The 23,575-nt window shown below is 45.2% G+C and overlaps 2 protein-coding genes across 4 annotated transcripts in view; one reads left to right on the forward strand and one right to left on the reverse strand.

Annotated features, from left to right (window-relative positions):
• Window positions 1–207: 207 nt before the first annotated feature.
• LOC108023263 (calcineurin B homologous protein 1) lies at window positions 208–18,476 on the reverse strand. Of its 3 annotated transcripts, XM_050885541.1 has the most exons (8): window positions 18,039–18,476; window positions 17,610–17,945; window positions 17,367–17,554; window positions 8,055–8,275; window positions 7,954–7,994; window positions 5,149–5,647; window positions 1,389–1,549; window positions 208–1,328 (listed from the first exon to the last, which is right to left on the reverse strand). In XM_050885541.1, exon 8 carries the CDS (start codon window positions 1,252–1,254, stop codon window positions 562–564), a length of 693 nt encoding a protein of 230 aa, XP_050741498.1. In that variant the 5' UTR covers window positions 1,255–1,328; window positions 1,389–1,549; window positions 5,149–5,647; window positions 7,954–7,994; window positions 8,055–8,275; window positions 17,367–17,554; window positions 17,610–17,945; window positions 18,039–18,476; the 3' UTR covers window positions 208–561. The 3 variants fall into 3 exon arrangements, with proteins under 3 accessions (XP_050741498.1, XP_043948919.1, XP_016948035.1); XM_044092984.2 differs by having other exon boundaries at window positions 17,610–18,476; XM_017092546.3 differs by lacking the exons at window positions 5,149–5,647; window positions 7,954–7,994; window positions 8,055–8,275; ... (1 more) ...; window positions 17,610–17,945; window positions 18,039–18,476 and adding an exon at window positions 3,468–3,580.
• A 368-nt stretch (window positions 18,477–18,844) lies between these two features.
• The window catches only part of LOC108023401 (activating transcription factor 3), a 36,901-nt gene continuing 32,170 nt past the window's right edge, over window positions 18,845–23,575 (forward strand). The window contains exon 1 of the mRNA XM_017092851.3: window positions 18,845–19,756. The gene's annotated coding sequence lies outside the window, so the exon portion shown is untranslated. The remainder of the gene's footprint in view (window positions 19,757–23,575) is intronic.

A 23,575-nucleotide genomic window follows, 5' to 3' on the forward strand; every position in this document is an offset into this window, starting at 1 on the left:
GGTGTTAATTGATTCCGCCTGGGCATTTTTCGATATCAAGTACCAGGCGAACAGAAAAACCAGTAGGCGACCAGCTGAAAATAGTATCTCCAGAAAGCTCGAAATGTAGCGGTTGTTTTCCAGAAAGCTTGAACCAAAAGGCCGTATTCCAGAAAGCTTAAATTTTGCTGCCCAAAAGTATGCATCACTACTGTAAGAGAAAGCTCAACAAAGACAATTTAGTTGCCCTCTTTTAGGCACCCACAAAACATTCAACATAAAATTCCTCACTTCAATTTATTTTGTCTACTGATCTTAACATAAGTTTACAATATAATTATATATGTTTATGTGTTTTATTTGTATCATTATAATTTGATATTTCTTTGTAGAGCTTAATGAGATTTGAGACATTTAGCATGGTATAAAATAAGCAATCTAATAAAGTGAAATGTTCCCTAATTGATGCCGCTGTTGGAATCTCTTGTTGGCAGTCATCTCTGGTTTTCTTTGGCATTGTCTAGCATATATTGAAAACAGAAACACAACACGACGAGGAGGACAATGGGGTCTCCACTGGTCCTACTGGTTCGCGGCAGAGCCATCCGGCAGCCCCATCCTGGCCTCGTCGTCGTCTGCCAGCCACTTGGCGATCGATAGCCTCCCGGCGACGTCGGCGCTCTGCAGGCGCTGCTCGAACTCGCCGTAGGAGATCTCATTGCAGGCGGAGAGCACGAAAGCCTGCCGCTCCAGCAACTGCAGTTCGGCCTCCACCTCGGGCTTGCGGTCCACTACGATCGCCCGTTCCTGGCCCTCGCCCGCCTGCTCCTGTGGTGGATTCCAGATCGGATCGAGCAGGCTGCGCATGATCTGGCGGAAGTCGTCGCGCGTGATGCAACCACTGCGCCGCGTGTCGAACATCTTGGAGAGGAGGCGTAGTTTCTGGGCGCGTCCGTCGCACCGTCCCAACGACGAGCTACCTCCAAACTGGGGCACCAGGAAGATGGCGCAGGTCTCCACGAACTGAGCGAAATACAGGCGGGCGCTGGGATCCCGGCTGGGGAAGAAGCCGTCCACAATCTGGCGGTGGAGCGGATTGAGCGAGAGCTGTGGGATGCGCAGGAGGTCGGTGGGCGTCAAGTAGCCGCGCTGGTGGCGATCCAGGCTGCGGAACCGAGTGTGCAGCTGCTCCAGCTGCTCTGCGGACAGGCCCGTGGCCCGCTGGTGGTCACCGAGCTGTGCGGGATTCAGATGGCGACTGCTTACCGCGCCCATGCCGAAATATGCCGAGATATGTCGATCTGGTTCCAGTTTCTTCCAGTGTTTCAGTTTCGAGACATTCAAGTAGTCTGATAAAGTATTAGAGTTAAAAAGACATACTGCTAACAGAAAACCCGGAGACAACTCACCCGTCGAAATTCGGATCCCAGCTTGAGTGAGATGTTCAGTAGTATCCGTAAATGGTCCATACTAACCATATATAATTGGAGGGTCGAATTGGGAACCCAAAACCGCGCTTCTAGATTCCATAGCTTGGGTAGTTGGATCGATTTAGAAGCCTTCACAGTCTCTAAAAATGCACATAAAAGTATACCGTTTAAAATAATTTTTCCTTGTTTTTATGTTACATTTCTCTGAATAATTAATGGACTTCAGAGTGGGAACTCAAACATGCTCTTCTAGATACTTGAGTTGTAGGATCCCGATTTTGATGTGGGATGCCTCTCTGCATTTGTGGATGAAATCCCTAACGTTCTACATTTAAATATTTACATTTTAAGAGGGTTAAAATTTTAGCCCATTCTCATGTCAGAATTTTCCGTATTTCCTGTGGCTTTCAGAATGGCAACCCTAAAACTGCACTTCCAAATTTCATAACTTGGGTAATTGGAACCCGATTTTCAAGTGGGATACCTTTTTGAGTTCGTAGTGGAATTCTCTAACATTCTACATTTAAATATTTCAATTACAAGAGGGTCAAAATTTTAGCCCATTCTCATGTCAGATTTTTCCGTATTTCCAATGGCTTTCAGAATGAGAGCCCAAAATGGCAACCCTAAAACTGCACTTCCAAATTTCATAACTTGGGTAATTGGAACCCGATTTTCAAGTGGGATACCTTTTTGAGTTCGTGGTGGAATTCTCTAACATTCTACATTTAAATATTTCAATTACAAGAGGGTCAAAATTTTAGCCCATTCTCATGTCAGATTTTTCCGTATTTCCAATGGCTTTCAGAATGAGAACCCAAAATGGCACCTCTAAATTCTATATCTTGGGTAATTAAATCCCGATTTTCAAGTGGGATACCTTTTTGAGTTCGGGGTGGAATTCTCTAACATTCTACATTTAAATATTTCAATTACAAGAGGGTCAAAATTTTAGCCCATTCTCATGTCAGATTTTTCCGTATTTACAATGGCTTTCAGAATGAGAACCCAAAATGGCACCTCTAAATTCTATATCTTGGGTAATTAAATCCCGATTTTCAAGTGGGATACCTTTTTGAGTTCGTGGTGGAATTCTCTAACATTCTACATTTAAATATTTCAATTACAAGAGGGTCAAAATTTTAGCCCATTCTCATGTCAGATTTTTCCGTATTTCCAATGGCTTTCAGAATGAGAGCCCAAAATGGCACCCTAAAACTGCACTTCCAAATTTCATAACATGGGTAATTGGAACCCGATTTTCAAGGGAGATACCTTTCTAAGTTCGTGGTGGAATTCTCTAACATTCTACATTTAAATATTTCAATTACAAGAGGGTCAAAATTTTAGCCCATTCTCATGTCAGATTTTTCCGTATTTCAAATGGCTTTCAGAATGAGAACCCAAAATGGCACCTCTAAATTCTATATCTTGGGTAATTAAATCCCGATTTTCAAGTGGGATACCTTTCTGAGTTCGTGGTGGAATTCTCTAACATTCTACATTTAAATATTTCAATTACAAGAGGGTCAAAATTTTAGCCCATTCTCATGTCAGATTTTTCCGTATTTACAATGGCTTTCAGAATGAGAACCCAAAATGGCACCCTAAAACTGCACTTCCAAATTTCATAACTTGGGTAATTGGAACCCGATTTTCAAGGGGGATACCTTTCTAAGTTCGTGGTGGAATTCTCTAACATTCTACATTTAAATATTTCAATTACAAGAGGGTCAAAATTTTAGCCCATTCTCATGTCAGATTTTTCCGTATTTCCAATGGCTTTCAGAATGAGAACCCAAAATGGCACCTCTAAATTCTATATCTTGGGTAATTAAATCCCGATTTTCAAGTGGGATACCTTTTTGAGTTCGTGGTGGAATTCTCTAACATTCTACATTTAAATATTTCAATTACAAGAGGGTCAAAATTTTAGCCCATTCTCATGTCAGATTTTTCCGTATTTACAATGGCTTTCAGAATGAGAACCCAAAATGGCACCCTAAAACTGCACTTCCAAATTTCAAATTTTAGCCCATATTTTTTTCAATGCCTTACGTTTTGACTAGTAGTTGTGGTTGGTTTAAATCCCTGCTCGAGAAAACAGATTATGTCGGTAGTCCAGCGGGTGGCAGTGGGACATCTATTTGTGCGCTCGACCTTGGGGCAAACGAAATCGAAATAGTGGCGGAGAAGAGCACTCTTGGCATTATTTCTGTGTCATTTTCATTTGTTGACTTTTGCAAAATGCCGCATAAATCAAAACGGGAGCTGTCAAGGCCGCAGGGGAAGGGGCGTCGCTGGGCCACTTCCGCGCCATCGTCGCCTCTGACGCACTATATCGAAAGTGCTATATCTTATTCTTGAGAGTCGCCCCCCTCAGCCGCCCACGTCACCTGATGCTCCCCTCTCCAGGGGCGGCGGAGACGCCACGGTGCGTGCGCCTTGGCCGGCTGCCAGCTGAGCCCCTCGCCCGGTCCCTGGTGACCAAGCCAACTAATTGGCCCGCTTTCGTTGCGTGTCTGTCGTCCGCTGCCAAGGCTGGAGGGCAAGGTGAAGTGTCGGGGGTCCAAACAAAGTAGAACGCAGAAAGGCTAACAAGCTTAGCAGACACTCGTCCTGCACATACAAAAACATTCTTAAATACATTTTGTACATATCTTTTTAAGTAGCAACTACTGTTGGAAAATATGACCGTTTTCTAATCCTCATGGCAAACTTAAAGTGGGTTTTAGATCTAAAAAATATATGACTACTTTTAAAAAACAATTAGGTTAGTCTTTTCATTTTTATGGATAACCGAAATTAAATTTTATCTTCAAAAGCGTATGAAAAAAATGAATTTTTAAAACCCTATTTTAAGTGGGAACACTTTAGGGACAGGCTTAAAGCAAGCTTAGCGGCGACACAAACAGGGAGAACAGCTTGAGCTGCGATTTATTTAGACATAAGCCACAGCTGAAAACGCAAATCAAGGAGGATTACTGATCAATGATCAGTGATTCATAGACCTTAAGCACAATCCACGTTTGCAACCCCTGCGGGCTGATGACAAACAAACAAATAGCTATAAAGCCAATGCAATTGGCCCGACCTCTGTGGCTATGATTGAGCATACAAATTACGAATATGCTTTGCATATAGAATCGCGCGATCCAAGCGAAGCTAAAAATACGTACAGAAAAACTCTTACATTTGACGATCGCCAATTCCACTTGCAGCTGAGTAATGCGCCGAAATGTGTATGAGAAGCGTTTTTCTTCTCAACGTTTTCTGAAGGAAAAGCAAAATAAGTCATATACGAGGAGAAGGAAAAATAATGAAAAATGCTCAGCACATGCCGCCGGCTGTCCGCTGGCCCCATCCCCATACTCATATACCCATTCCCCATTTGCCGCGTTTCTTTCCCCCGAGGCTGAGAGCAAAATCGACGAAATGCCTGGCGAGTGTCAAAAACGCGTCAAGATCAAAGCGAGCACGAAATTTCACCGCCCAGTTGCCAAATGCAACAATAAATTGGCCACAATATACAAGAGCAGCAACAACATCGGTCGTTTATGAGTGTCCCACAATGGGTGCCGAAAATTTAAGATTATCATACGATGCAGTTGTCCCCCCTTGCTGTTTCCACATTGGTTGGGAACCCGACTGCAGCTCGGCAGGATCGCCGGGTTTGTGTCTGCGCTGGGGTTAAGAACCAACTACATCCCAAGATCACCTTTGAAAAAGCCAAGCTTACCTGAGTGTGTAACACCTTTGCGTGCTATAATTTCCACCCGAACTGTCCGCAGAATTCCTGGCTTTCCTCTCGCGCGTTCAAATTGCACAAAATGTTTTTTGTTTGTTCAGCAATTTGCGGCCCACTGCTGCCATATGTCCGAGGCCCGCGGTTCGTTTGCCATTCGAGTGAGTCAGGCGGTCGGCCGATGGATTCGCGATGGATTGGATTCGATTCGACTTGCTGATGCTATTACCGCGGCATAATGAGACAAGTTTAATGCATTTAAATGAACTCGATTACGGGATTGCGGGCAGGGCCTTGCAGTGCAGCCCTCTCCATATGGCACGCCCTCAGCAGCTTGATGCACCAAGGATCGGGATACTAAAGTTGTCCTTACATCTGGTGAACTAGTATTTGGTAGAATTTGTTTAGAATCTCAAAGGCAAGTCCCTGCAGTATCCTTTTTCCATCGACGTTTCGATGGGAAGCAGGAGAGTTCACCACAATATCAGCACACCTGTAAAGTGTTGAAAAAATTCGAATTCTAGAAACAAATTAGTTCACCTATTTGGCACTCAAGCATTTCGGGTTTCTGTACTCGAAATACCTTTTAGCTTAACAGAAGCTACACTAAGACAAAAAACTGTACATTTACCAGAAATTTTACACAAATGTTTATGATTATAATTCTGGTTTTCCATTTTCATTAACTAATTAAGTGTAACGCTTTCAGCAAGGATGACAAACACCGTATCTAATAATTTGACCCTTTAATTAAATACTTTTAAATAAAATATTTGGACTCTAGGATTTTTGCCTTAAAAATCAATATTTTATGCGAAACTATGGGTTCAATTGTTAGATATTTCTACCGTTCGGTTTTTTTTATCAGTGTAAATGTGTTTGAGTGATTAGAAGCCAGGGGGCTGGGCACCCCTGCTTTTTGAGATACAAGATTACCCTGCCATTTTCCCCTTTTTGCGGTGCTCCACCACCCCAACCTCCGACCAGCTCATGGGACGAAAACAGAAACAATATAGTAATATAATAATCAAAACATTTTAAGCGCCTCTCAAGGTTGTCCGCCGCCAAACAAGTCTCGCAGAGGGGTTTTTCGGGTTTCGGGGGCAGTGGAAGTGGATTTGTTGGTAGCAGACTGGCGAATGCCCTACTGTGCGACCACAATGGCAGCGTCAGAAATTAAACAAAACAAAAAGTGTAGTGGGCCAAAGGAGGTGGGCGGCGGGTGGTGGTAGCGCCACACAAAACAAGCAAATGACAGGCAACAAATTGTAGAGCGACGCTATTTTTTACATTCTTTTTGCGTTCTGGCGCTTTTGTTGTTCCCGAGCTGTTGTTGCTTTTTGCGTTAGTTTTGATTAATTAATTTCCTGACTAATTCATCCACAATGCGCGACTCGCTGGAGCCGCAGCAAATGTGCCAAAAAAAGCATAAAGGCGGAGATAGAGCTGCAGAGAGCGGTGGGTAGCAGAGTAATTGCGAATAATTGGAAATGATTGCGTTTTGCTTTTGGGGCTGCGAACACTTCTTTAATAGGGCAGCGCGGCAGTGAAAGGGGAATGGAAAGTGCAGGGTTGAGTAACAAGATCTACTTCTTGGAGCATTCGAGGAAGCTTTGAAAATGTCAGAAATATATGCCAAAATACCAAATCGCGAATTCTTCAGAACAAACTTAGACGTAGCCATGTTTTCTAACCTAATTGAAAGCAAAGCTTAAACATCTTTTAAAACAAATGAAAATAAACTTAAACGTAAATTAAGCAAGGCATAACAACGCCGCAAATTCTTTAGCATAGACCTTTGAAAATAACTACCAATTCAGAAACTTGTTCAGCATCGAAACGTGAGTTAGTTAGTTTATATTTTATCTTTCTGGAGCTTTGCCTTAATGAATGCAAAGGTATTTTCCGAAGGATAGTCTAAATGGCGCGTGGCCTTCTCAGTTGCACCTTTAACCCGCTGCCCCAGAGGGAGTAGGAGCAAAGCGACCTTCATTTTGTGGATATGACAAATGTGCCACATATTAATAGTTGACTCGCGAGTTCGGGCTAATGTCAGGCAAATGGCGGCTGGCGGCGGGCGACTCATCGCTTTCGCTGCTCGGCAGATGCTTACAGACTGATTGGCTGGAGATTCAGAGGCTAAAAATAGTTGTCTTGGCCTGGGCTTGCAGCTACGAGCAATCGCGAATGTAAATTCAATAGATAGGCGACTTGGGCGAGCGCTTCTATAAATATTTGCCCAACTAACCCAACGACTCGAGCCGAGCAGAGCGGAGCGGGCTGGATCGCTTCGGATCCGGGCGGAGCGGAGTGGAGTATCATGAATATTATCGTCGACGCACTGCCGTTGAGTCATGCGCAAATAACTTGGCTTATTAGATATTCAAAGACACCACACCGCACGGCTCCGCACCCTCCGCCTCCAAGCGCCTGTGGAGTAACATAAAACCAACGTCCAGCACTGCCATTCAAATGCAAATGAGCTTAATCAAAAGCAGAGCTGCCCGCCGGAGCGTCTGAGCGGCTTTTTGGTTTTGGCCAGGCCCAAAGTGCCCAGCTAGAGATGTGCGCTGCGCCATTTGCTAATCACGACGGGGCGGGGTCCCGAAAACTTGGAGAACTTTACGACTCACGCAAAAGGGGAAAGCTGCTTATTAGCTGCCATTAGGGTTCTCAAAATATTGCGGAGGCTGACTGCCTTTCCAATCAATCAACCAAGCAAGAGCAGTGTATGGCTTACACAAGATCTTAAAGCTTATATTGCTCCACCAGGCGTATGCGTAATATGCAATCGTTTACCTTTCATTGCATGTCTCCTGTGATTTTGTACTGGTTGGCACCTAATAAAATGAAAAATAAAGTTAACGGACCAAAGTTGGTAACTGATTATGTGTACATACCTAAAACATATCGCAGCACAGCAATCCAAAGGTTAGGCAGACCCTCAGGAATTATCAAGAGAGGATCTCTGCACCATCGCACTATCCCTAAGACTGCCATAATTACAATCCCAACGATGGTTTAGCATCGATTCACGCGATTCACGCACATCTCCCGAGCGGAGGGAAGACAATCGCCTGGTCGGTTGACAAGTTGGCAGCTCAGCGGGACTTCCATGGTGCTAGGGTGTTAATGAAAACAGCAAAAACGGTTTAATCACAAAATATATATTTGATTTGCATATAAATTATTGGGATTGTGATTTTGTGTGTGTGTCTTTGTAGCAATTTGAGTGCGGCCAAGCCACAGCAAACTTGGCCAGAGGCTTTAATCAGTATTTTTCGCTTCTCAAAACTCATTTTAAGCGCAGGTTATTAGTCTGAAAACTGAATAAAATATGAATTAAATTAAGAAATTTTATTTTTTAACTGCTTCAGAGCATTATCTTTTGATCTTGAATACTTTACATGGTCCTTCGTTGGGAAGGAATAAATTAGTTATCGATTAAACGGGTTGGAAATGTTGATCGAATTGTACACCAGCCTTTTTGTTTGCTAATTCCAGTTCGGTCCCCCAAGACCTTAAATTATTATACCATGTATATTACAAACTATATACTTCTTTCACTACTACTACTATGCGAATAAAAACACATTAAAAGGTAGGAAAATTGATATGCTTATACTTGAAAGCTTTTTCCAGAAAGGTGACCCAAAACTGTACTTCAATAGGATAATCATGATCCTCCGATATTAAAGTGCCTAACCTATCAAATAAACCAGCGGAAGAAACAGCGGAGGCCTAGTCACCTAGTCATGCCATCGCAATCCCTTCCTAGAGACGGTGTTGTGGGTAGGTAGCTCCCTTGTAAGCCCCACCCCTCGGCACTCCGGTTGGCCTATGGCCGAGCACCTCGCAGATAGCGGACGATCGTGAAATCATTGGGCGAAAATAGCGACAATTACTTAACGCAATTAATAAATTCAAGAACTCGAGCCGGCAACTATGGGCAATAAATTAAAAGCGCCCCGGCTGATAAAGACCCATAAGTTATAGGTGTACGGATCGCTCGGATGGGGTTGGTAATCGTTGGTAACGAGTTGTAATTGCTAATTATAACCGACGGCCGACGAAATCGCGAGTCGCAGATCGGAACTGGGGGACGCGGATTGGCCAGCCGGGATGGGTTATCACCCGCCAATCGGCGGACTGATTGATAGGCACTAAGGGCTGCAGGGGTGTGGGTGTCCGTGGGGTGGGGGCAGGGGTTGCCAGACCCGAACACCCCGATTAGATTGGCGTATTAAGTCATGCTCTATATGGGGGCGCGATCGCTATCTTTGCCCAGGTCCGTGCGGAAAATCCTTCGGTATTTTTCCAAAGAGATCTCCGGGTATTTGCGTAGTATTGTTGATTTTTTGCAGTCGCCCGATTTTATTGCATTCAAAATCAGTGGGGGTTAGAGTGTACAATCTTTAAAAGGGCTTCATGTTTTATTCCTTGGGGGGAAATCGACAAATTTTAGCTAAAACCGTTTAAATTTGACCTGCATTCGTTGTTTTTTTAAGCTTTGTAGAATCAGCAGCAGCAGAATTCGTAACCCTTACCCAGCAAACGTCGTGTTCAAGGTCGGTTCACAAAAATATTGCTCGGCTGATACTATCTCGCCCAGCTGTTCCTGTCCCAACTAAATACAAATAAATAATCAAGTACTTGGTACACTGCCAAATTAAAAATAACACCAACACACGGTCGAGTGAATGAAATATTGTAATCTCCATTCCAGTTCCAATTCCATTCCACTCAGAGTTCACTTGTAGGTTGAGGATATGATTCACTTCAATTGAGAACATTCCAGCGCTCAACGGCAGAAACGCTATCAGGCAGAAACCTCAGCCTTATCAGCGGAGGAACTACTCCAAGCCTCGGTGTGATTAGCAGCAGTGCGTTCGGACCGCTCCACTTCCCCTGGCTATACGAAAAGATTTCATCTGCGCTGAGACCGAGTGCCCCTTGAGCCCCAGACTCCCCCCTCTAAAATGGCATAGTTCTGAGGTCTGACATATATTTTTAATTTTCGCTTTAATTTCAGACTCAACTACCTTAAACTCGATACTAAAGTACTTTTTCAAGGCACTTGAATGGCCGATTTATCTTATTTAAGCTCCATCTATAGAGCTATACACTTAAAAGTCTTAAAACAAACTCGTAGTAATGGAACTTATGTTCTTTATGTATTCAACAGAGCTAGTAAATAGTCCTTTTGTAATTGAAAAATTCTGAAAGTACACATTCGGCAGAAAATTTCCAGAACTCAGAAATCATAGCAGGCCCACGAATTGAGCCTACACATGTGAGCTTTAGGGTTATGACCACGCAGCAGACACGGCCGTATATCTGGGCTCCAAAGGCGAAAAGTCGGGATCTGGTGGGTGTTCTGAAAACCGTTTGTTGACGCCATTAGCCACATGCCGGGCCAAATCACATACGCAAATATGCTGGGTCACCCCCTTTCACCTTCGTTGCGAACAAGAAAAAAGGGGAAAAGCCAACGGCTGTCCGCTGGAAATGATTGGGGAAACCTGTGACCTGTGTCCTTCGAGTGTTTGAATTAATTGCGTAGCGCACGCCCGCTTGGCGACCATTTGGGGGTGGCCCGTGGGCGGTAGGCGGTAGGCGCTGTGCAGTGGGCGGCGGACTGTGGGCGTTAGCCACGGCCCACACAATAAATGACTTTATGTCCTAGTCCACCGCTGACGCCGGCGTCGCCGAACATCCGCAGTCCGCAATCGCACAGTCCCAGTCTGAGTTCCTCCGTGCCCAGTTTTACGTCCCATAACAGTGCTGGCAACTTCCTGTTTTTCTGATTAGGATACTTTATAAGAAGTAGGAAACAAACAAAAATGTACTAAAATATTTTAAACGCTCTAAAAGATACAAGGCAATCTCAAAATATTGATATTGGTTTTCCAAAAAAATAAATATTCATTAAAGTCAAATTAATTTTTTTTTAATATATTCTATTTTTTATAAATATTGTAATATTCTAAAATGTATCTATTTATTTATAGTAATTGTGGTGCTATATGAAGTGTTAGAAATTTCAAGTCAGTAAGCAAACTGTCCAAAAGTAGGCAACAATAAATTTGTATCCGGCAGTAAAATGGATTAGGTTTTCAGTGCATACTTTTGGACACCTTCATGGGTGTTTCCAAAATCCTATATATATTTACTTCTCAAGGAATTTCAAAATTAAGAAGATACTATGATTTTAAAAACAGCTTTTAAGTCTAAAAGTGTGCATCAAAATCCTAGTGATAAACTATATTAGCTAGATCGGAATGGACAGCACTGGCTCCATTCTGCCTGCCCTGTCCGTTAGCCAATGTCCGCCTGTCCGCAGAACGCGTGTTGCTCGTCGAGTACATAAAACTGGCGCCACAAGTCTGCACACAAAATGGCGGCCCACTTGGCCCGGACTGGGACCCACAACCAGACCCAGACCCCGACCCCGAGCACCCGGACAAGCCGAGGACTTGCGCTCCGGCAATGTCTCCATCGGCGGCACTGTTTTCCTTCCCGCCGTCCGCTTTATTATACAATCGTAATTTCGTGTCGTAAAAGCGGGCGTCGAAAAAATGTGAAAGAAAGTTTTCGTGTTGCGTGCAGGACCTCGCTCCATGGGTCTTTTTTCGGAATGGCTATAGAACGGGGGGTGGAAGTTTTCGGGTTGGGAGCCTCGTCAATCGATACGAAGTAGATCCAAAACAATGCCGAGTTTCGCTTTCGAGGTATGCCTTAGAAGAGCTTTCGGGCGTGGTCTCCGCTGGGAGAGGAAATGGAATTGGCATCCGGAGAGGGGACACTTCGCCGAGTTGGTGTCTTGACCACGGAAATGGGTCACCAGTTGCCAACTGTCATTGCTACTAGTTCTGCAGCATATGGCGAAAGTGTGCAACAGTTACAACAAGACTAAAAGGTGTTCCCAGGTTAATTGCCGAACCATTATTTTAGAATGCCATCAAAAGCAGTTACTAGGACTGAATCAAATGAGATTACATTTGTTTATTATTCTTAGGGATGGGTTTTCTCATTCTTTCTAAGTAATTAGTTGGCAAAATATCATTTAAACATATTATTAATGGGTTTTCCTTAGCTGATAACCATGTACTTCACTATCTTTAAGGGTTTTCCCAAGCATTACTTCTATACACCATAAGGTGAAGTTGCTAACTTAACTCAAAGGATTTCGATTTGTTACTCAGTCTTCAATATGGGTTTTCTTCAGATGCTTGTCATTTATCTCTTTATTTTTAGCAACGTTATAATATTACTTCTGTTACATGTTGTTTCAGTAATTAAGAGTTGTTCGATTTACTTTGCCTCCCCACTAGCTTTACTTACTTACCAGTCGCTTAAATTCTAATTAAAGTTCACTAGGGATTGACTGGCTGAAGGACTGACTTGTCGAGTGGCGCCCTTGGCTGTCGTGTCGCCGCCCCTGTTATTGATCCGCTTTCCCAGGAAACTGGCGGCCCACACGGAGTCGGAAAAGGGGGTCGCACGGGAGGGACCGGAAGCCTTTTTTCGCGTGCTGCTGCCCACAGACAATAGTGTTTGGCTTGGCCCAAGCCCCTTTCCTCTGCCAGATTTTCTGCTGCAACGACTGGGAGAACGAATATCCTCGATAATGCATCCCGCGCCGGAGTTTGATATCGACACATCGAGTCAGTGGATTTCCCCCTCCCGAGGTTGTATCGATATGTTTTGCGCACTTCCTTCATCAGGTGGCCCTTGCCCGATACCACCGCAATTCGTCATCTACTGCCCTCCGACACCAACCATGATTACATGACTAGTGCTTTGTTTACTATGCCGACTACACTCATTCACTGATTAAATAGGAAAAGATCCGTCATCTGCCTATTGGACTTCGTTTCGAACTTCACTGGAACACCTCATAAATGTCTGGTTTTCTCTGACAAGTAGCACTTCCACTGGGACACCTCGAAAAAAAAATGATCAATACCAATTTTCAGAGCAAGAGGAAGAGTTGTTTTCGGAGAGTAAAATAAAAACGCAATTCTTCAGACCAAAGGGCGATTTGCTACGACGCCAAGCGGCGTGTTAATTTAAATAAACTTTCTTATTACAGCATTGAGTTTTAAAAATGAACAAAATCCGATTCCTGTTCGTAACCAAGTTTTTTTGTGCACTTGCAGAATTGGTAGATTAATACACCAATATCGCATTCAATGCAGCAATGCCTTTGGACTCAATCCCTGAATAAAAAGATTCAGGCTTAAGTGGGCGAAGGAAAGTAGAAAAGTTTTCCAATCACTTTCAACTGGATTTTCCCAAATCGCCCCCACGTGCGCCCCTTCGGCTACATTGTATATTATATTCCTCGACGTTCGTCATACGCCTCGTTGGATCGCTCCCACTATTTCGGCTTTCGGATTCCCGCTCCCAACTGGGCCAAGTATTTTTTATGGTCTTGCGTGAGCCATAAAAAGTGCGGCATGCAGCGAGAGGATGCACGCGGCCAACAATGTGCCACATTGTGCCACAGTTGGCTCGGCACCTTCTCCCCTCCGCCGGGGCATCCGAGGAGGGACTGGGGAAGCAGCTATTATGATATATGGCCATTAGTACGCGATCTCCGCCGACAGGCAGCCGCTTGATTTATGTGCCCGAATCGCTGGGCATTAAGATGTTGCCATGGCTCACTAATCACTAATCAATAACCGCCGCTTAGTGGCTCGAACTTGGGCACAGGTTGGCCATCGATCGTGTCATTTAACCCGGTGCGACAATGGCTCCACCTCGACGTGTTAATCTCTGCCGTTCGGATCTCCGACTTATGAACATACCTATATCTATCCAGCTGCTGCTGCTGGCATGCGGAACAACAAGATTCGAGTATCGAAATTCACAGACAAAGGGTAAAAACTAAAAAGCATTAGGCCAACCAACCGTAAGACTCTTGACCTGTCGACCGAAGAGGAAATACCCTTTATAGACCCCATACCATTTACGTTTGAAATCATTTTTTTACCAACTTTAAGTGAATAATTCGAGGCTCTACGTCATTGAGCTGATAAGAAATTTTCTTTCATTCTTCACTTTGACTTTATTTTTATTGTGTTCAAAGCTCAAATCTACAAGTGTTGATAAGAAATACTATACTGCAGGGCAATTAATTATGTGAAGGTTGTCTTGCAGCTGATCGAGCGAACGATTGCGACACACAGTCCTGCGGGGTTACCTAAAAATTGTATCTAAAGGATATAAGTTAACATTTTATTAGTTTTCACCAAGTCTCATGCTTTTATGAGACCGATCGACGGGTTGCTTCCCAAAGATAAGGCGATAATAGAACTGAGTAATGCTGAGACTGGGTATTTCTATTAGGCTCGTTGGGAACAATGCCTCAATCGAAATAAAGAAGGTGCTCAACAGCAGTTTTGGGAACCTTAAGAACTCTTTACCGAAGTTAGGGCACCCTATGTACCCATAGGGGACAACAAAAGAAACGAAGTCCAGTAGCCAGTTTCGATCCAACGGAATGAACTCAGAGCCAGACATAGACCGTACGAACCCAAAACAGTGGATCGTGGACCCCTGAAAGTATAAACAAGTCCCGCTGTAAACAACAAGTGATCAACAATCGGTGATCTGTCAGATATTTCGGCAGCTCCGCTGAAAGAGTGCTCCCCTGGAAACCGGGCACCCCGCCCCCGTGCACAGTGGGACTGCTGGTTGTCATTGCCATTGTCGTCGTGTGTGTTCTAACTGGGATTTGGGCTTGGCATTGGACACTTACACGATAGATAAATCAAGTGACTGTTTCTGCGACTGGAAGCTGTAAGCCATGAGCCGTGAGCCATGTATGTATGAGCCATAAGCCGTAAGACAATGCGAGGGCTGATCGATGGCTTCTGGTGGTGGTGATTAACTCCTGGCCCTGATCTTGCCCAACACTTTGGCCGGCATTAGCTCATCCGGCATTTCCGGTTCTCAGTTAACGCCGGGAGTGCTTTCGTTAGCTTGTGAGTCCCATCCCATCGCCCCCTGAATTCACCCATTACCCCCTGTATCTCCCGCCGATCGATCGGACGACCGATCAGTATGCAAATTCGCCTTTTAATTTCGCCTTTTTGCGTCGCCTGCCTCTCGGCCTCTCGCGACACTATTTCAATTTGTGTCTAATTGTTGCCACTAAGTCAGTCGCCATTGCAGTTTGTAACCAATGACTAACGGAGCAAAGTCATAAAGCAAGTAATGGTGCACATCCCGATAAAATACTATCCATTTTTGCAATACATATACTATTTACCATATCCCTTAGTATTTGACTTACGTAGAGTCTGTGCATGAACATTGAGCCCCCTTTTAAAAATAAAAAAGTCTAGTATTATAATTATTTATCATACTATGACTATGAAATGTTTCCCAAAATTACACTAAAGCATAGTACGTACAGTTACCACTTAGCTGGTGATATCAAAACTTAAGTTAGAACCTTACCACTTACAGGAACCTTTCTAAGCTTTTAATACTTTTCATCTTATCACTTAATTTTTTTACAGAGACGGTGTACCACAGCCCAGGGTATCCAGAAATCGGGTTTGTGATCCATATACTTCTCGGGGACTGGGTATCAACGAGGCGACCCTGCGACCTAGGCACTCTAAATTGTTGTTAAGTTGATTTTTTATGGGTTTTGTTATTTTGCAATGATTAATTTTTATTTGCATGTACATATGCAGAGAGCGCACAGCAATTGCTATTGAAATTGCCTTGCTTATTACCCTAAAGGTTTCGCTACAAAGCTGGATACTGTTTGGGGGGCTTAGCCACATATCATTATCCAAGGGATATTCCCCGGGTCGACCCCTAGAAAGATCCATTTTTGTGGCTTTACATAACACATTTTAGCATTTCATTAAAGCAAAATTTTAGCTATGAATGCAACTGCAGCACAAACTGACAATTTCAATTGACTAGCAGGGGGTGAGTTTTAGCTTTGTGGAGGGGGTGTTTTCTAGCCCCACACCCACACATAGACACCCACACAGTTGAGCTGCTTCCACTGCTGTTGCAAAAGTGCGAACATTCGGTGTGAAATCGGCACAGACGCGGTCAGATCGGAAGCAGCAAGGTAGCATGGGTAGCATGGGTAGCATGGCCCACAGCAGCCCGAGGTGACGGGCTCGAATCGCACTGTAGGTCATGATATTTTTTGCAAGAAAAAAAGTATGCTAAATTAGCAGCGGGCAAAAAGTTTCTTGAATAAAAACAAATATATAAACAAATATTAAAAATATATATAAAAAAAAGAAATTATAAAAAATAATAAAAAAATGTAATCCTCACTGGAGTTCTAAAATTAATTACCAATTTATTTTTGTCTGGCCTCCGCTGTGCTCGACTGCTCGACTGCTCGAGTTTCCTTCTCTGAGCACTTTCTTTGGGGCACTTTTTGGCACGCTTCGGACGTCGCAGCTGCTGCAACAATTTCCATATGCCACCGGCCAGCGCCAACCCCTGCGCCTGCCCCAAGGCCCCCCGCGCCGTCCATGTGCTCGGCTGCGCCGCTTGGCGCTTTTTAATACTCATTTTATTCCTTTATAAATTCGCTATTAGATGCCAACGGCGGCGGCGGCGGCGGCGGCGGCGGCGACGGCGACATAGAACTTTTCTGTGTTGGAATACTTGTATTTTCTCAAACGGTTGTTGTTGTTGTTCAATTTTTGTTGCTGCCCCAGTGGGCTATGTTATTGCTATTGTTGTTCTTGGCTCTATTGGAGCCCGTTGGCCAATCGGCATTCGAATGACGCGATCCTCGGCGAATGGGGACTGGGCATGATGCGAGTCAGGGTCTATTTTTAGAACCCACTGTACATTCACTGCGGCCGAGGTGGCACGAATGGACACGAAGCCGCACGAAGCTTTCGCTTTTCGCCGCTCTTTTGGCTGTCGCGTGGAAACGTGAGTGGGACAAACAAACTGTGTGTGCGGAACGGAACGGCATGGAATGGAACACAGCCGGTTGCTAGTGCGTCTCTGTCGCTCTCCCTCGCCCTCGCCCTCTCTCTTTTTCTTGTTATTGTTTTCGTGCGCTTTTATAGCCGGCGTTTTTTCTTGCCGGTGTTTTAATCACATCTCCCTCAGCCCCCCGATTGATTCTTAAGCAACTCTTTTTACAAGTCCTTTCATTCGACCACTCTATATTCTACTTCTCTCACTCTTCTTACCCCTATCCTTACCTTTGCTATGGTTGATCTTTGTCACCTCAATTCTTCCAGGCTGCCAGTGCGTCTGCCTTTCGCCTCCTTTCTCATGCACCGTTACCTGATAACGAGGTAGCTGACACCCGATAACCGATAACGGATAACGGTGGCTTCCTTATCTTAAGAACCACGAGTTGTATGTGCCAAGCACTCACAGAATTCCCCTTAAAAGTACTATTGCATCAATAAAAAGTAAATTACATGCCATCAAAATCTCACCTTCATTCAAAGGATCGCAAGTCCTGAGAAATCACCAAATGCAACACTGTCAGTCGGCTGCGCATGCCGTTTAGGCTTCAGGCCAAGAGAGTGAGCGAGAGGGACTGAGCACAAAAACATTTTCAAGGTCACGGCGCCGCTGCCGACGCCGCTGCATTTGAAATGCATTCCATTCCATTCCGTTTCGTTTCGTTCCGTTTCGCAAGTGCCAGTCAAATGGGCGGCGTGGGAGGGTGGTTAGTGGCGGGTCACAAGATTCGCTGGTGAATTATTATACAGCCCGAAAATGAAATGTGAAAACTGATAGCGGTCTCAGGGCTTTTGGCTATTTTTGCACTAAACAAAAATCAGTGGTTAATCGATCACCAAGCAGATTAGACTTTAATCAAAGTTCCTATCGTCGTTTCGCGGTTATGCAAATTTCCCAACCTGCCAAAATTCTCCTGCTCTCTGGGCCACTGCTTTGTTGTAGCCTTTTGCTTTCGATTCTGCTTCCAACCAGAAAGCTGAAAAGCTAAAAGGCACACAGACACAAAAAGCACTCGATTTTCGGATATCTACGTTCCGATTCCACTTCCACCTCTACTTCCATGCGACACAGGCGTCTGGAACGGGGGCCTCTAGGTTGAGTTACATGGGCATCTTTATATTTCATTTGTCAAAGGAGGATGCCTTGACACGGAGCTTTCTTTAGTGCTCCAGTCCTTGTTTTATTCCATCTCAGCAATGGATCGCATCCAGAGGCGTTCGAGAGCTTTGGTTTCGGTGTTCATCCTTCAAATCATATAGTACAACTAGTGATAATGTACTTGTATCACAGAATAGACCAGTTACTATCAAAGGTAAACTTTTTTATCGATGCCAACAAGGTACGATTGTTTTTCTTCGGGTCCTGTTTCCAGGTCCTAGTTACATATATTCTTCCCCAGCTGAGGGATTGTAGATGTATCAAATAGAGATACGGACAGAAGGGTCAACATTTCACTTCGTATCGTACTGTACTTATCGCAAGCTAGTATCCCATGTTTATCTATTTAGGAACATTAATGGCATTATAAGATGCAAGTATACCGTGTGGATTCAGACTTGACGACGCCCCTGGGCGATGTTTGTGGTGCGTTTGTTTATTTGTTTGGCGTGTGGCCCGTTGCCAATCGTTCCGCCGGGCGGTCGGGCCGACGCAGCGACGCGACGTTGGTCGTTTGGACGCTCGGGTGGCAGTTGGCCGTCGGCTTCTCAGTGCCTTGCGTGTACCGGAGTCGAACGCAACGCCGCTGCCGCCGACTGCGCCGCTCCGACCAACCAACTGGCCAGCCAACCCACCCTGTTCCGCACCGCCCCCTGCCCCTTCCGCAGCCACTGGCGTTCTTATTAGATTTTATGGCGGCTCCGACTTAGAACACAATCGGAATCAGAAAGAGAAACAGAAACAGAAACAACAACACGTCGACGGTGGGTCGGCCGCGCCTTTGGTCGTTTCATCCCGCTCCGTTCCACCCCGTTCCACTTGCCATTCGTTTCGTTCTCGCGCCGTTAGAATCGCCGTCGCTGTCGCTGCCGACGTCGCCGCCGTCGCCGCCGCTGGCTGACTTATTGGCTTTAAGCGAATTTGAACGTCGCTCGAACTTTTATTCAGCGTGTTGGTTCCATCGTGTGAGCAACTCTGAAACGCTACACATTCGAAGCGGAAACTGAAAACTGAAAAAAAACACAAACCGAAACACACAAAGATACCCCCTACAAAACAAAAATCAAATCAAACTAACCCCACAAAAAACTCGCGATACGCAAGTGCTAAATGCGATATTAAACATATTGTAAAGCCGCCAACATAGAAATCCCAGAGATATTACTACTAATATTTTTTTGAAGTGTTGAACCCGCAAAGTGCTTTAAACAACAACAACTACAACTACCAAAATGCCTTACAACAGCGTCACGCTTTAGTGGTACAAGTACAAGTGTCAAGTCCCCACCCCTTTCGCAGAGACCCATTTGAAACTGAACGAAAAAGGAGGCCCAAACAGGTGTCCGCCTGCCGACAGGCCAACGAAACACGCCGGAGACAATCAGCAATCAGCAGTCAGCAGTCAGCAGCAGGTGGGCAGCAGAGCTCCTCCACCAGAGAGAGCGAGATCCCCCAACAGGTGAGAGATGCACTCCCCAAAGCCCGAAAAGGCACACACCCCACACATCCCACTCCATCCCCAGTTCCTGACCCATCCTCAAGTACGTGACTTACCTCACACGTTGCTGCACATTATCGCAAACTGACCGCGAATAAACAACAACCTGCCCTGTGCTCCTAGCCCCGAGACGATATTGCCGCCTCTCTCGTGACTGGGAAAGTCTGGGAAAGTTCCCCAATTCAGGGAGCAGCGGTCGAAGGTCCCCCCCCCCCACACACACACACACGCACACGCACACACACTGGTCAGGGCAGGGCGGAGCTCTCGAAGACGTAACACCCCTTGAAATCCCCACGGCCCCAAGGTCCATTACCCCGTGCGTACATATATTCCTCGGGGAACACACTCAAGCCCAGCACCACCATGTCATTATGGATTTCGCATTTCTTCAGTACGAAAAGCTCTGACTATCGATACACAAGAGCAAATACGAACGGAGTATTCAGTTCTAGTAGAATCATTCATTTCTCGTAGAAGAACGCACTCAAAGAGCGGGCATTGATGGGGCTGCTTCAAGGAATTCTAGTTTGTAATGAATGATAGATAAGGGGTTGTTGGGTTATTCATATATTTTTTCGGTAACGCAAGATAAGGTAGGGCACACAGATTCGCAGACAAGTTGGCGAGCGAAGCCCCTTGCAAGTATGCATTTCATGGAATCGTGCTGAGGGGATAGATACATTATAGCCAACTCATCATAGGGGCAGGCACACAGACACGGGGGTTAACAGGTGTTTTGCCTCTTTCGCCGTTTCGCTGGCTTCATTAATCAGCTGCTGCTGCTGCTGCTTCTGCTGCTGCAGCCACACACACACTTGCACCGGCACGAGCACTCGGCGGCGCTCTCAGATACACTAAATGCCATAGATACGGATACACAAAAGACCATTGCCAATTGAATTTATGGACTATTTGGCGAAACTTTTCGCCGTTCGCGGCACTCTCGCTTGATGCATTCATGAATAAATATTTTTATGATCAACCCCGGGCATTACAGCACACACACACACACACACACACACACCCCTAGATAACTACGGCCAAAAACATGGCAATCTAGTAATATAGTAATATAGCGAAATAGCAATCCAGCAACCCCTTGGAATTCAGGCCTCGGAGGCCAAAGGACTTATCCCGAATCGCATTTGCCAGTTGCGCCTTTTATGCCAGAGAACTGCGGAAAATGCCACACCCCACTCTGGGCCAACCCCCCACCCCCTTCGGCGGACTGAAGGGGGCGGAGGGGACGGGGACTGCCCCTGTGTACAGTGCGTACAATGTACGAGCTCTGTGTGCCCCAGAACTCTGCGCCAGTGCCAGTGAATGAGCGATGAATGATGCCCATTGTTGGCAGTCCACAACAACAGTCGACAGAGGACAGAGGACAGACGAAGACGCAGTAGTTACAGTAACTGACAGGGGGAGGCACTTCCAGGGCGGGGATTTTCTGAAGAAGGGTCTAATGTTCCAAAAAAAAAACAAGATGTTTGGGACATGTGTGCGCACTGCGAAAAACAAAAGGGGTTCCCCAACTGGCTGAAAAACAACCACACATAAGAATGATAATTGATTTATTTCTTGTATAAAAGAACAGTTTTGTTAGGAAAGTGTTGTTGCCAGAGAAAATAGTACAATCCCATCCGATTCTTCCAGTGCCTCAGATCCACTTCTGTGCACAAAAACAAGACAGCTGGAAAGACAGTCGGCTAACGCCCAAATGGCGTTTTAAGCACATAGTGCGCATTAATGAGCCCGGACTGAAGCTGGGGGCCTGGGAGTTGGGCTTAGTTTATGGCCTTGGCAGGCCGTACGAGGCACCCCGAGACCCTCAGCCGAGCAGCCAACCATATAGCGCACATACACCGCCGAACCATCCCAGTCCCAGTCCCAGTCCCAGTCCCAAACCCAATATTCGGCTAGTCAGTCGCTGCCATCCCCCGAGCACCACGAGTTCGAATACGAAATCCACTCGATGCGATGCGGAGATGGCTGTCAAAAGTTGCGGCGGTCGACACAAAACTGTCAGGCGTTTTCGTGAATAATTTCCACAAAAATATGTGCGACGTACACTGGGTGCAAGCACATGTGTGCTCCCAAAGCAATGAAAATTGTCACCGCAAACATCTATGTGCGCATACGAATACCACCAGGTGGAACCCCCTGGTGGAATCCCTCTGTTTGCAGTGCGCAATGCATGCGGCACATGTAAACATTTCAACAGATTTGACCAACACCACATATACTACATCGAACTGGGGGTTGGGATGGGCTGGTAGGGGCCTACGCAGAGGTGGGTGGCCAGAGGTGCAATAGGGGCGGGCAGCAACAAGGAACTTCCATCTGAACTCAGAACTGTAAGGTCTAAACTAGAAATTGAACCAGAAAACATAATGATCCTGAAAACTAACTAAGAGTCTTTACTGAAAAATAACAAAACAAATTGGTAGGAATCTATGAAGTGTCTTATACGGAAAGGGACTAGTTGACTGTTGGCATAGGTTTATTTTATCAGAAGGGGAATTTTTCGAAAATGTATTTGATTTTTAGTAAATAAATTAAGATGGACACGTACCAACTCCACCCCGAACAGCGCATGGAGGAGAATAAAAGCAATCCAAAGACTGGGAAGTATTTGTAATCCCCAGGGGAAGGGTGAAACATCGAAGCCCGCATCGCCGGCTGGCAATCAGCTTAATTCGTCCAATTCACTTTTGGGCAAATTGATTAGCCAATTGATGTTTTGTGCGCAGAGCCTATCCTCGCCGCGATTCCCGCTTCCAAGCGCCATCGCAAACGCGATTCCCAATTCCCAATTCCCGGTTCGATACTTTTCGATGCCGGCTCGCCCACGCGCTTTCTTTTCCCGTCCGGCCGGTCGAAATCTGTTAGGTTTGTTTCTTATGCATTTTGATTTGCTAACGAGTATTTCATTTATATATTTACTCCGTTCCAAAAGAGTGCTGGTTGCTGTCGGGGCAGAAGGGGGTCTGTGAGGGGGTTTGAGCTTGGCCAAAAGCCGAAACCGGTTTGCCATTTGTCAACTTGTCGACAGCCGAAAATGCGAGGCCCGCAAAGCTTCACAAATAGCGATTCTCCTCAAGTGAAACTGGAGAAGAAGCAGCCCCAGAAGAATGGCCTAGCGTGTAAAGTAAGGCTCAGTTGGGATCGATTGGGGATAGGTCCCCAGACCTCCTTCTCCAGCATATATATTTTGCAACATAACAAAAAACAGCTTATAATCAGCTTAAATTAGGAATCCCTTTTATAATGTAATTTATAATATATAAAGAAAGTTTCGATCCTAGATGGATCCCTCGCGGACTATCAGAACAAGTGTAAAACATTGTTTCTAGCACATTTCGAAAAGTTTGCAGCTTGGTTGGGACCGATGGCCCGTCCCCGTGGCGCTTCTCGCTCTCTTTCTCCCCAAAATGTTTGCGTATAACCTTTGCCCTAACCTCTCCTTGGCCCCCGCCCTCCGCCCACCCCGTCCATTATCCCCACCACATCCCTATCTGAACATTTGTTTGTTGTTTGTTTTCATTGTTTAAAATTCATCACGAATTTTATTTTGTTGTGCGTTCTTTTTTGGCGTACACGTTGTTGTTCATTTTTTTGTACAATGTTTTTTCGTTAATTTTTGTTATTTTTTTCCGTTCCGTGCGCTTTGCTTTCGACGTCGACGGCGCTGCTTTTCGGCTAACCTTGAAGCACATTAAATTTTTTTTTGGCTACGGCTGTTTCTGATTCTGATTCTGTTTCTCTTTCTCTCACCAG

The sequence above is a fragment of the Drosophila biarmipes genome, chromosome X, assembly GCF_025231255.1.
Source record: "Drosophila biarmipes strain raj3 chromosome X, RU_DBia_V1.1, whole genome shotgun sequence".
Taxonomy (NCBI): Eukaryota; Metazoa; Arthropoda; class Insecta; order Diptera; family Drosophilidae; genus Drosophila; species Drosophila biarmipes.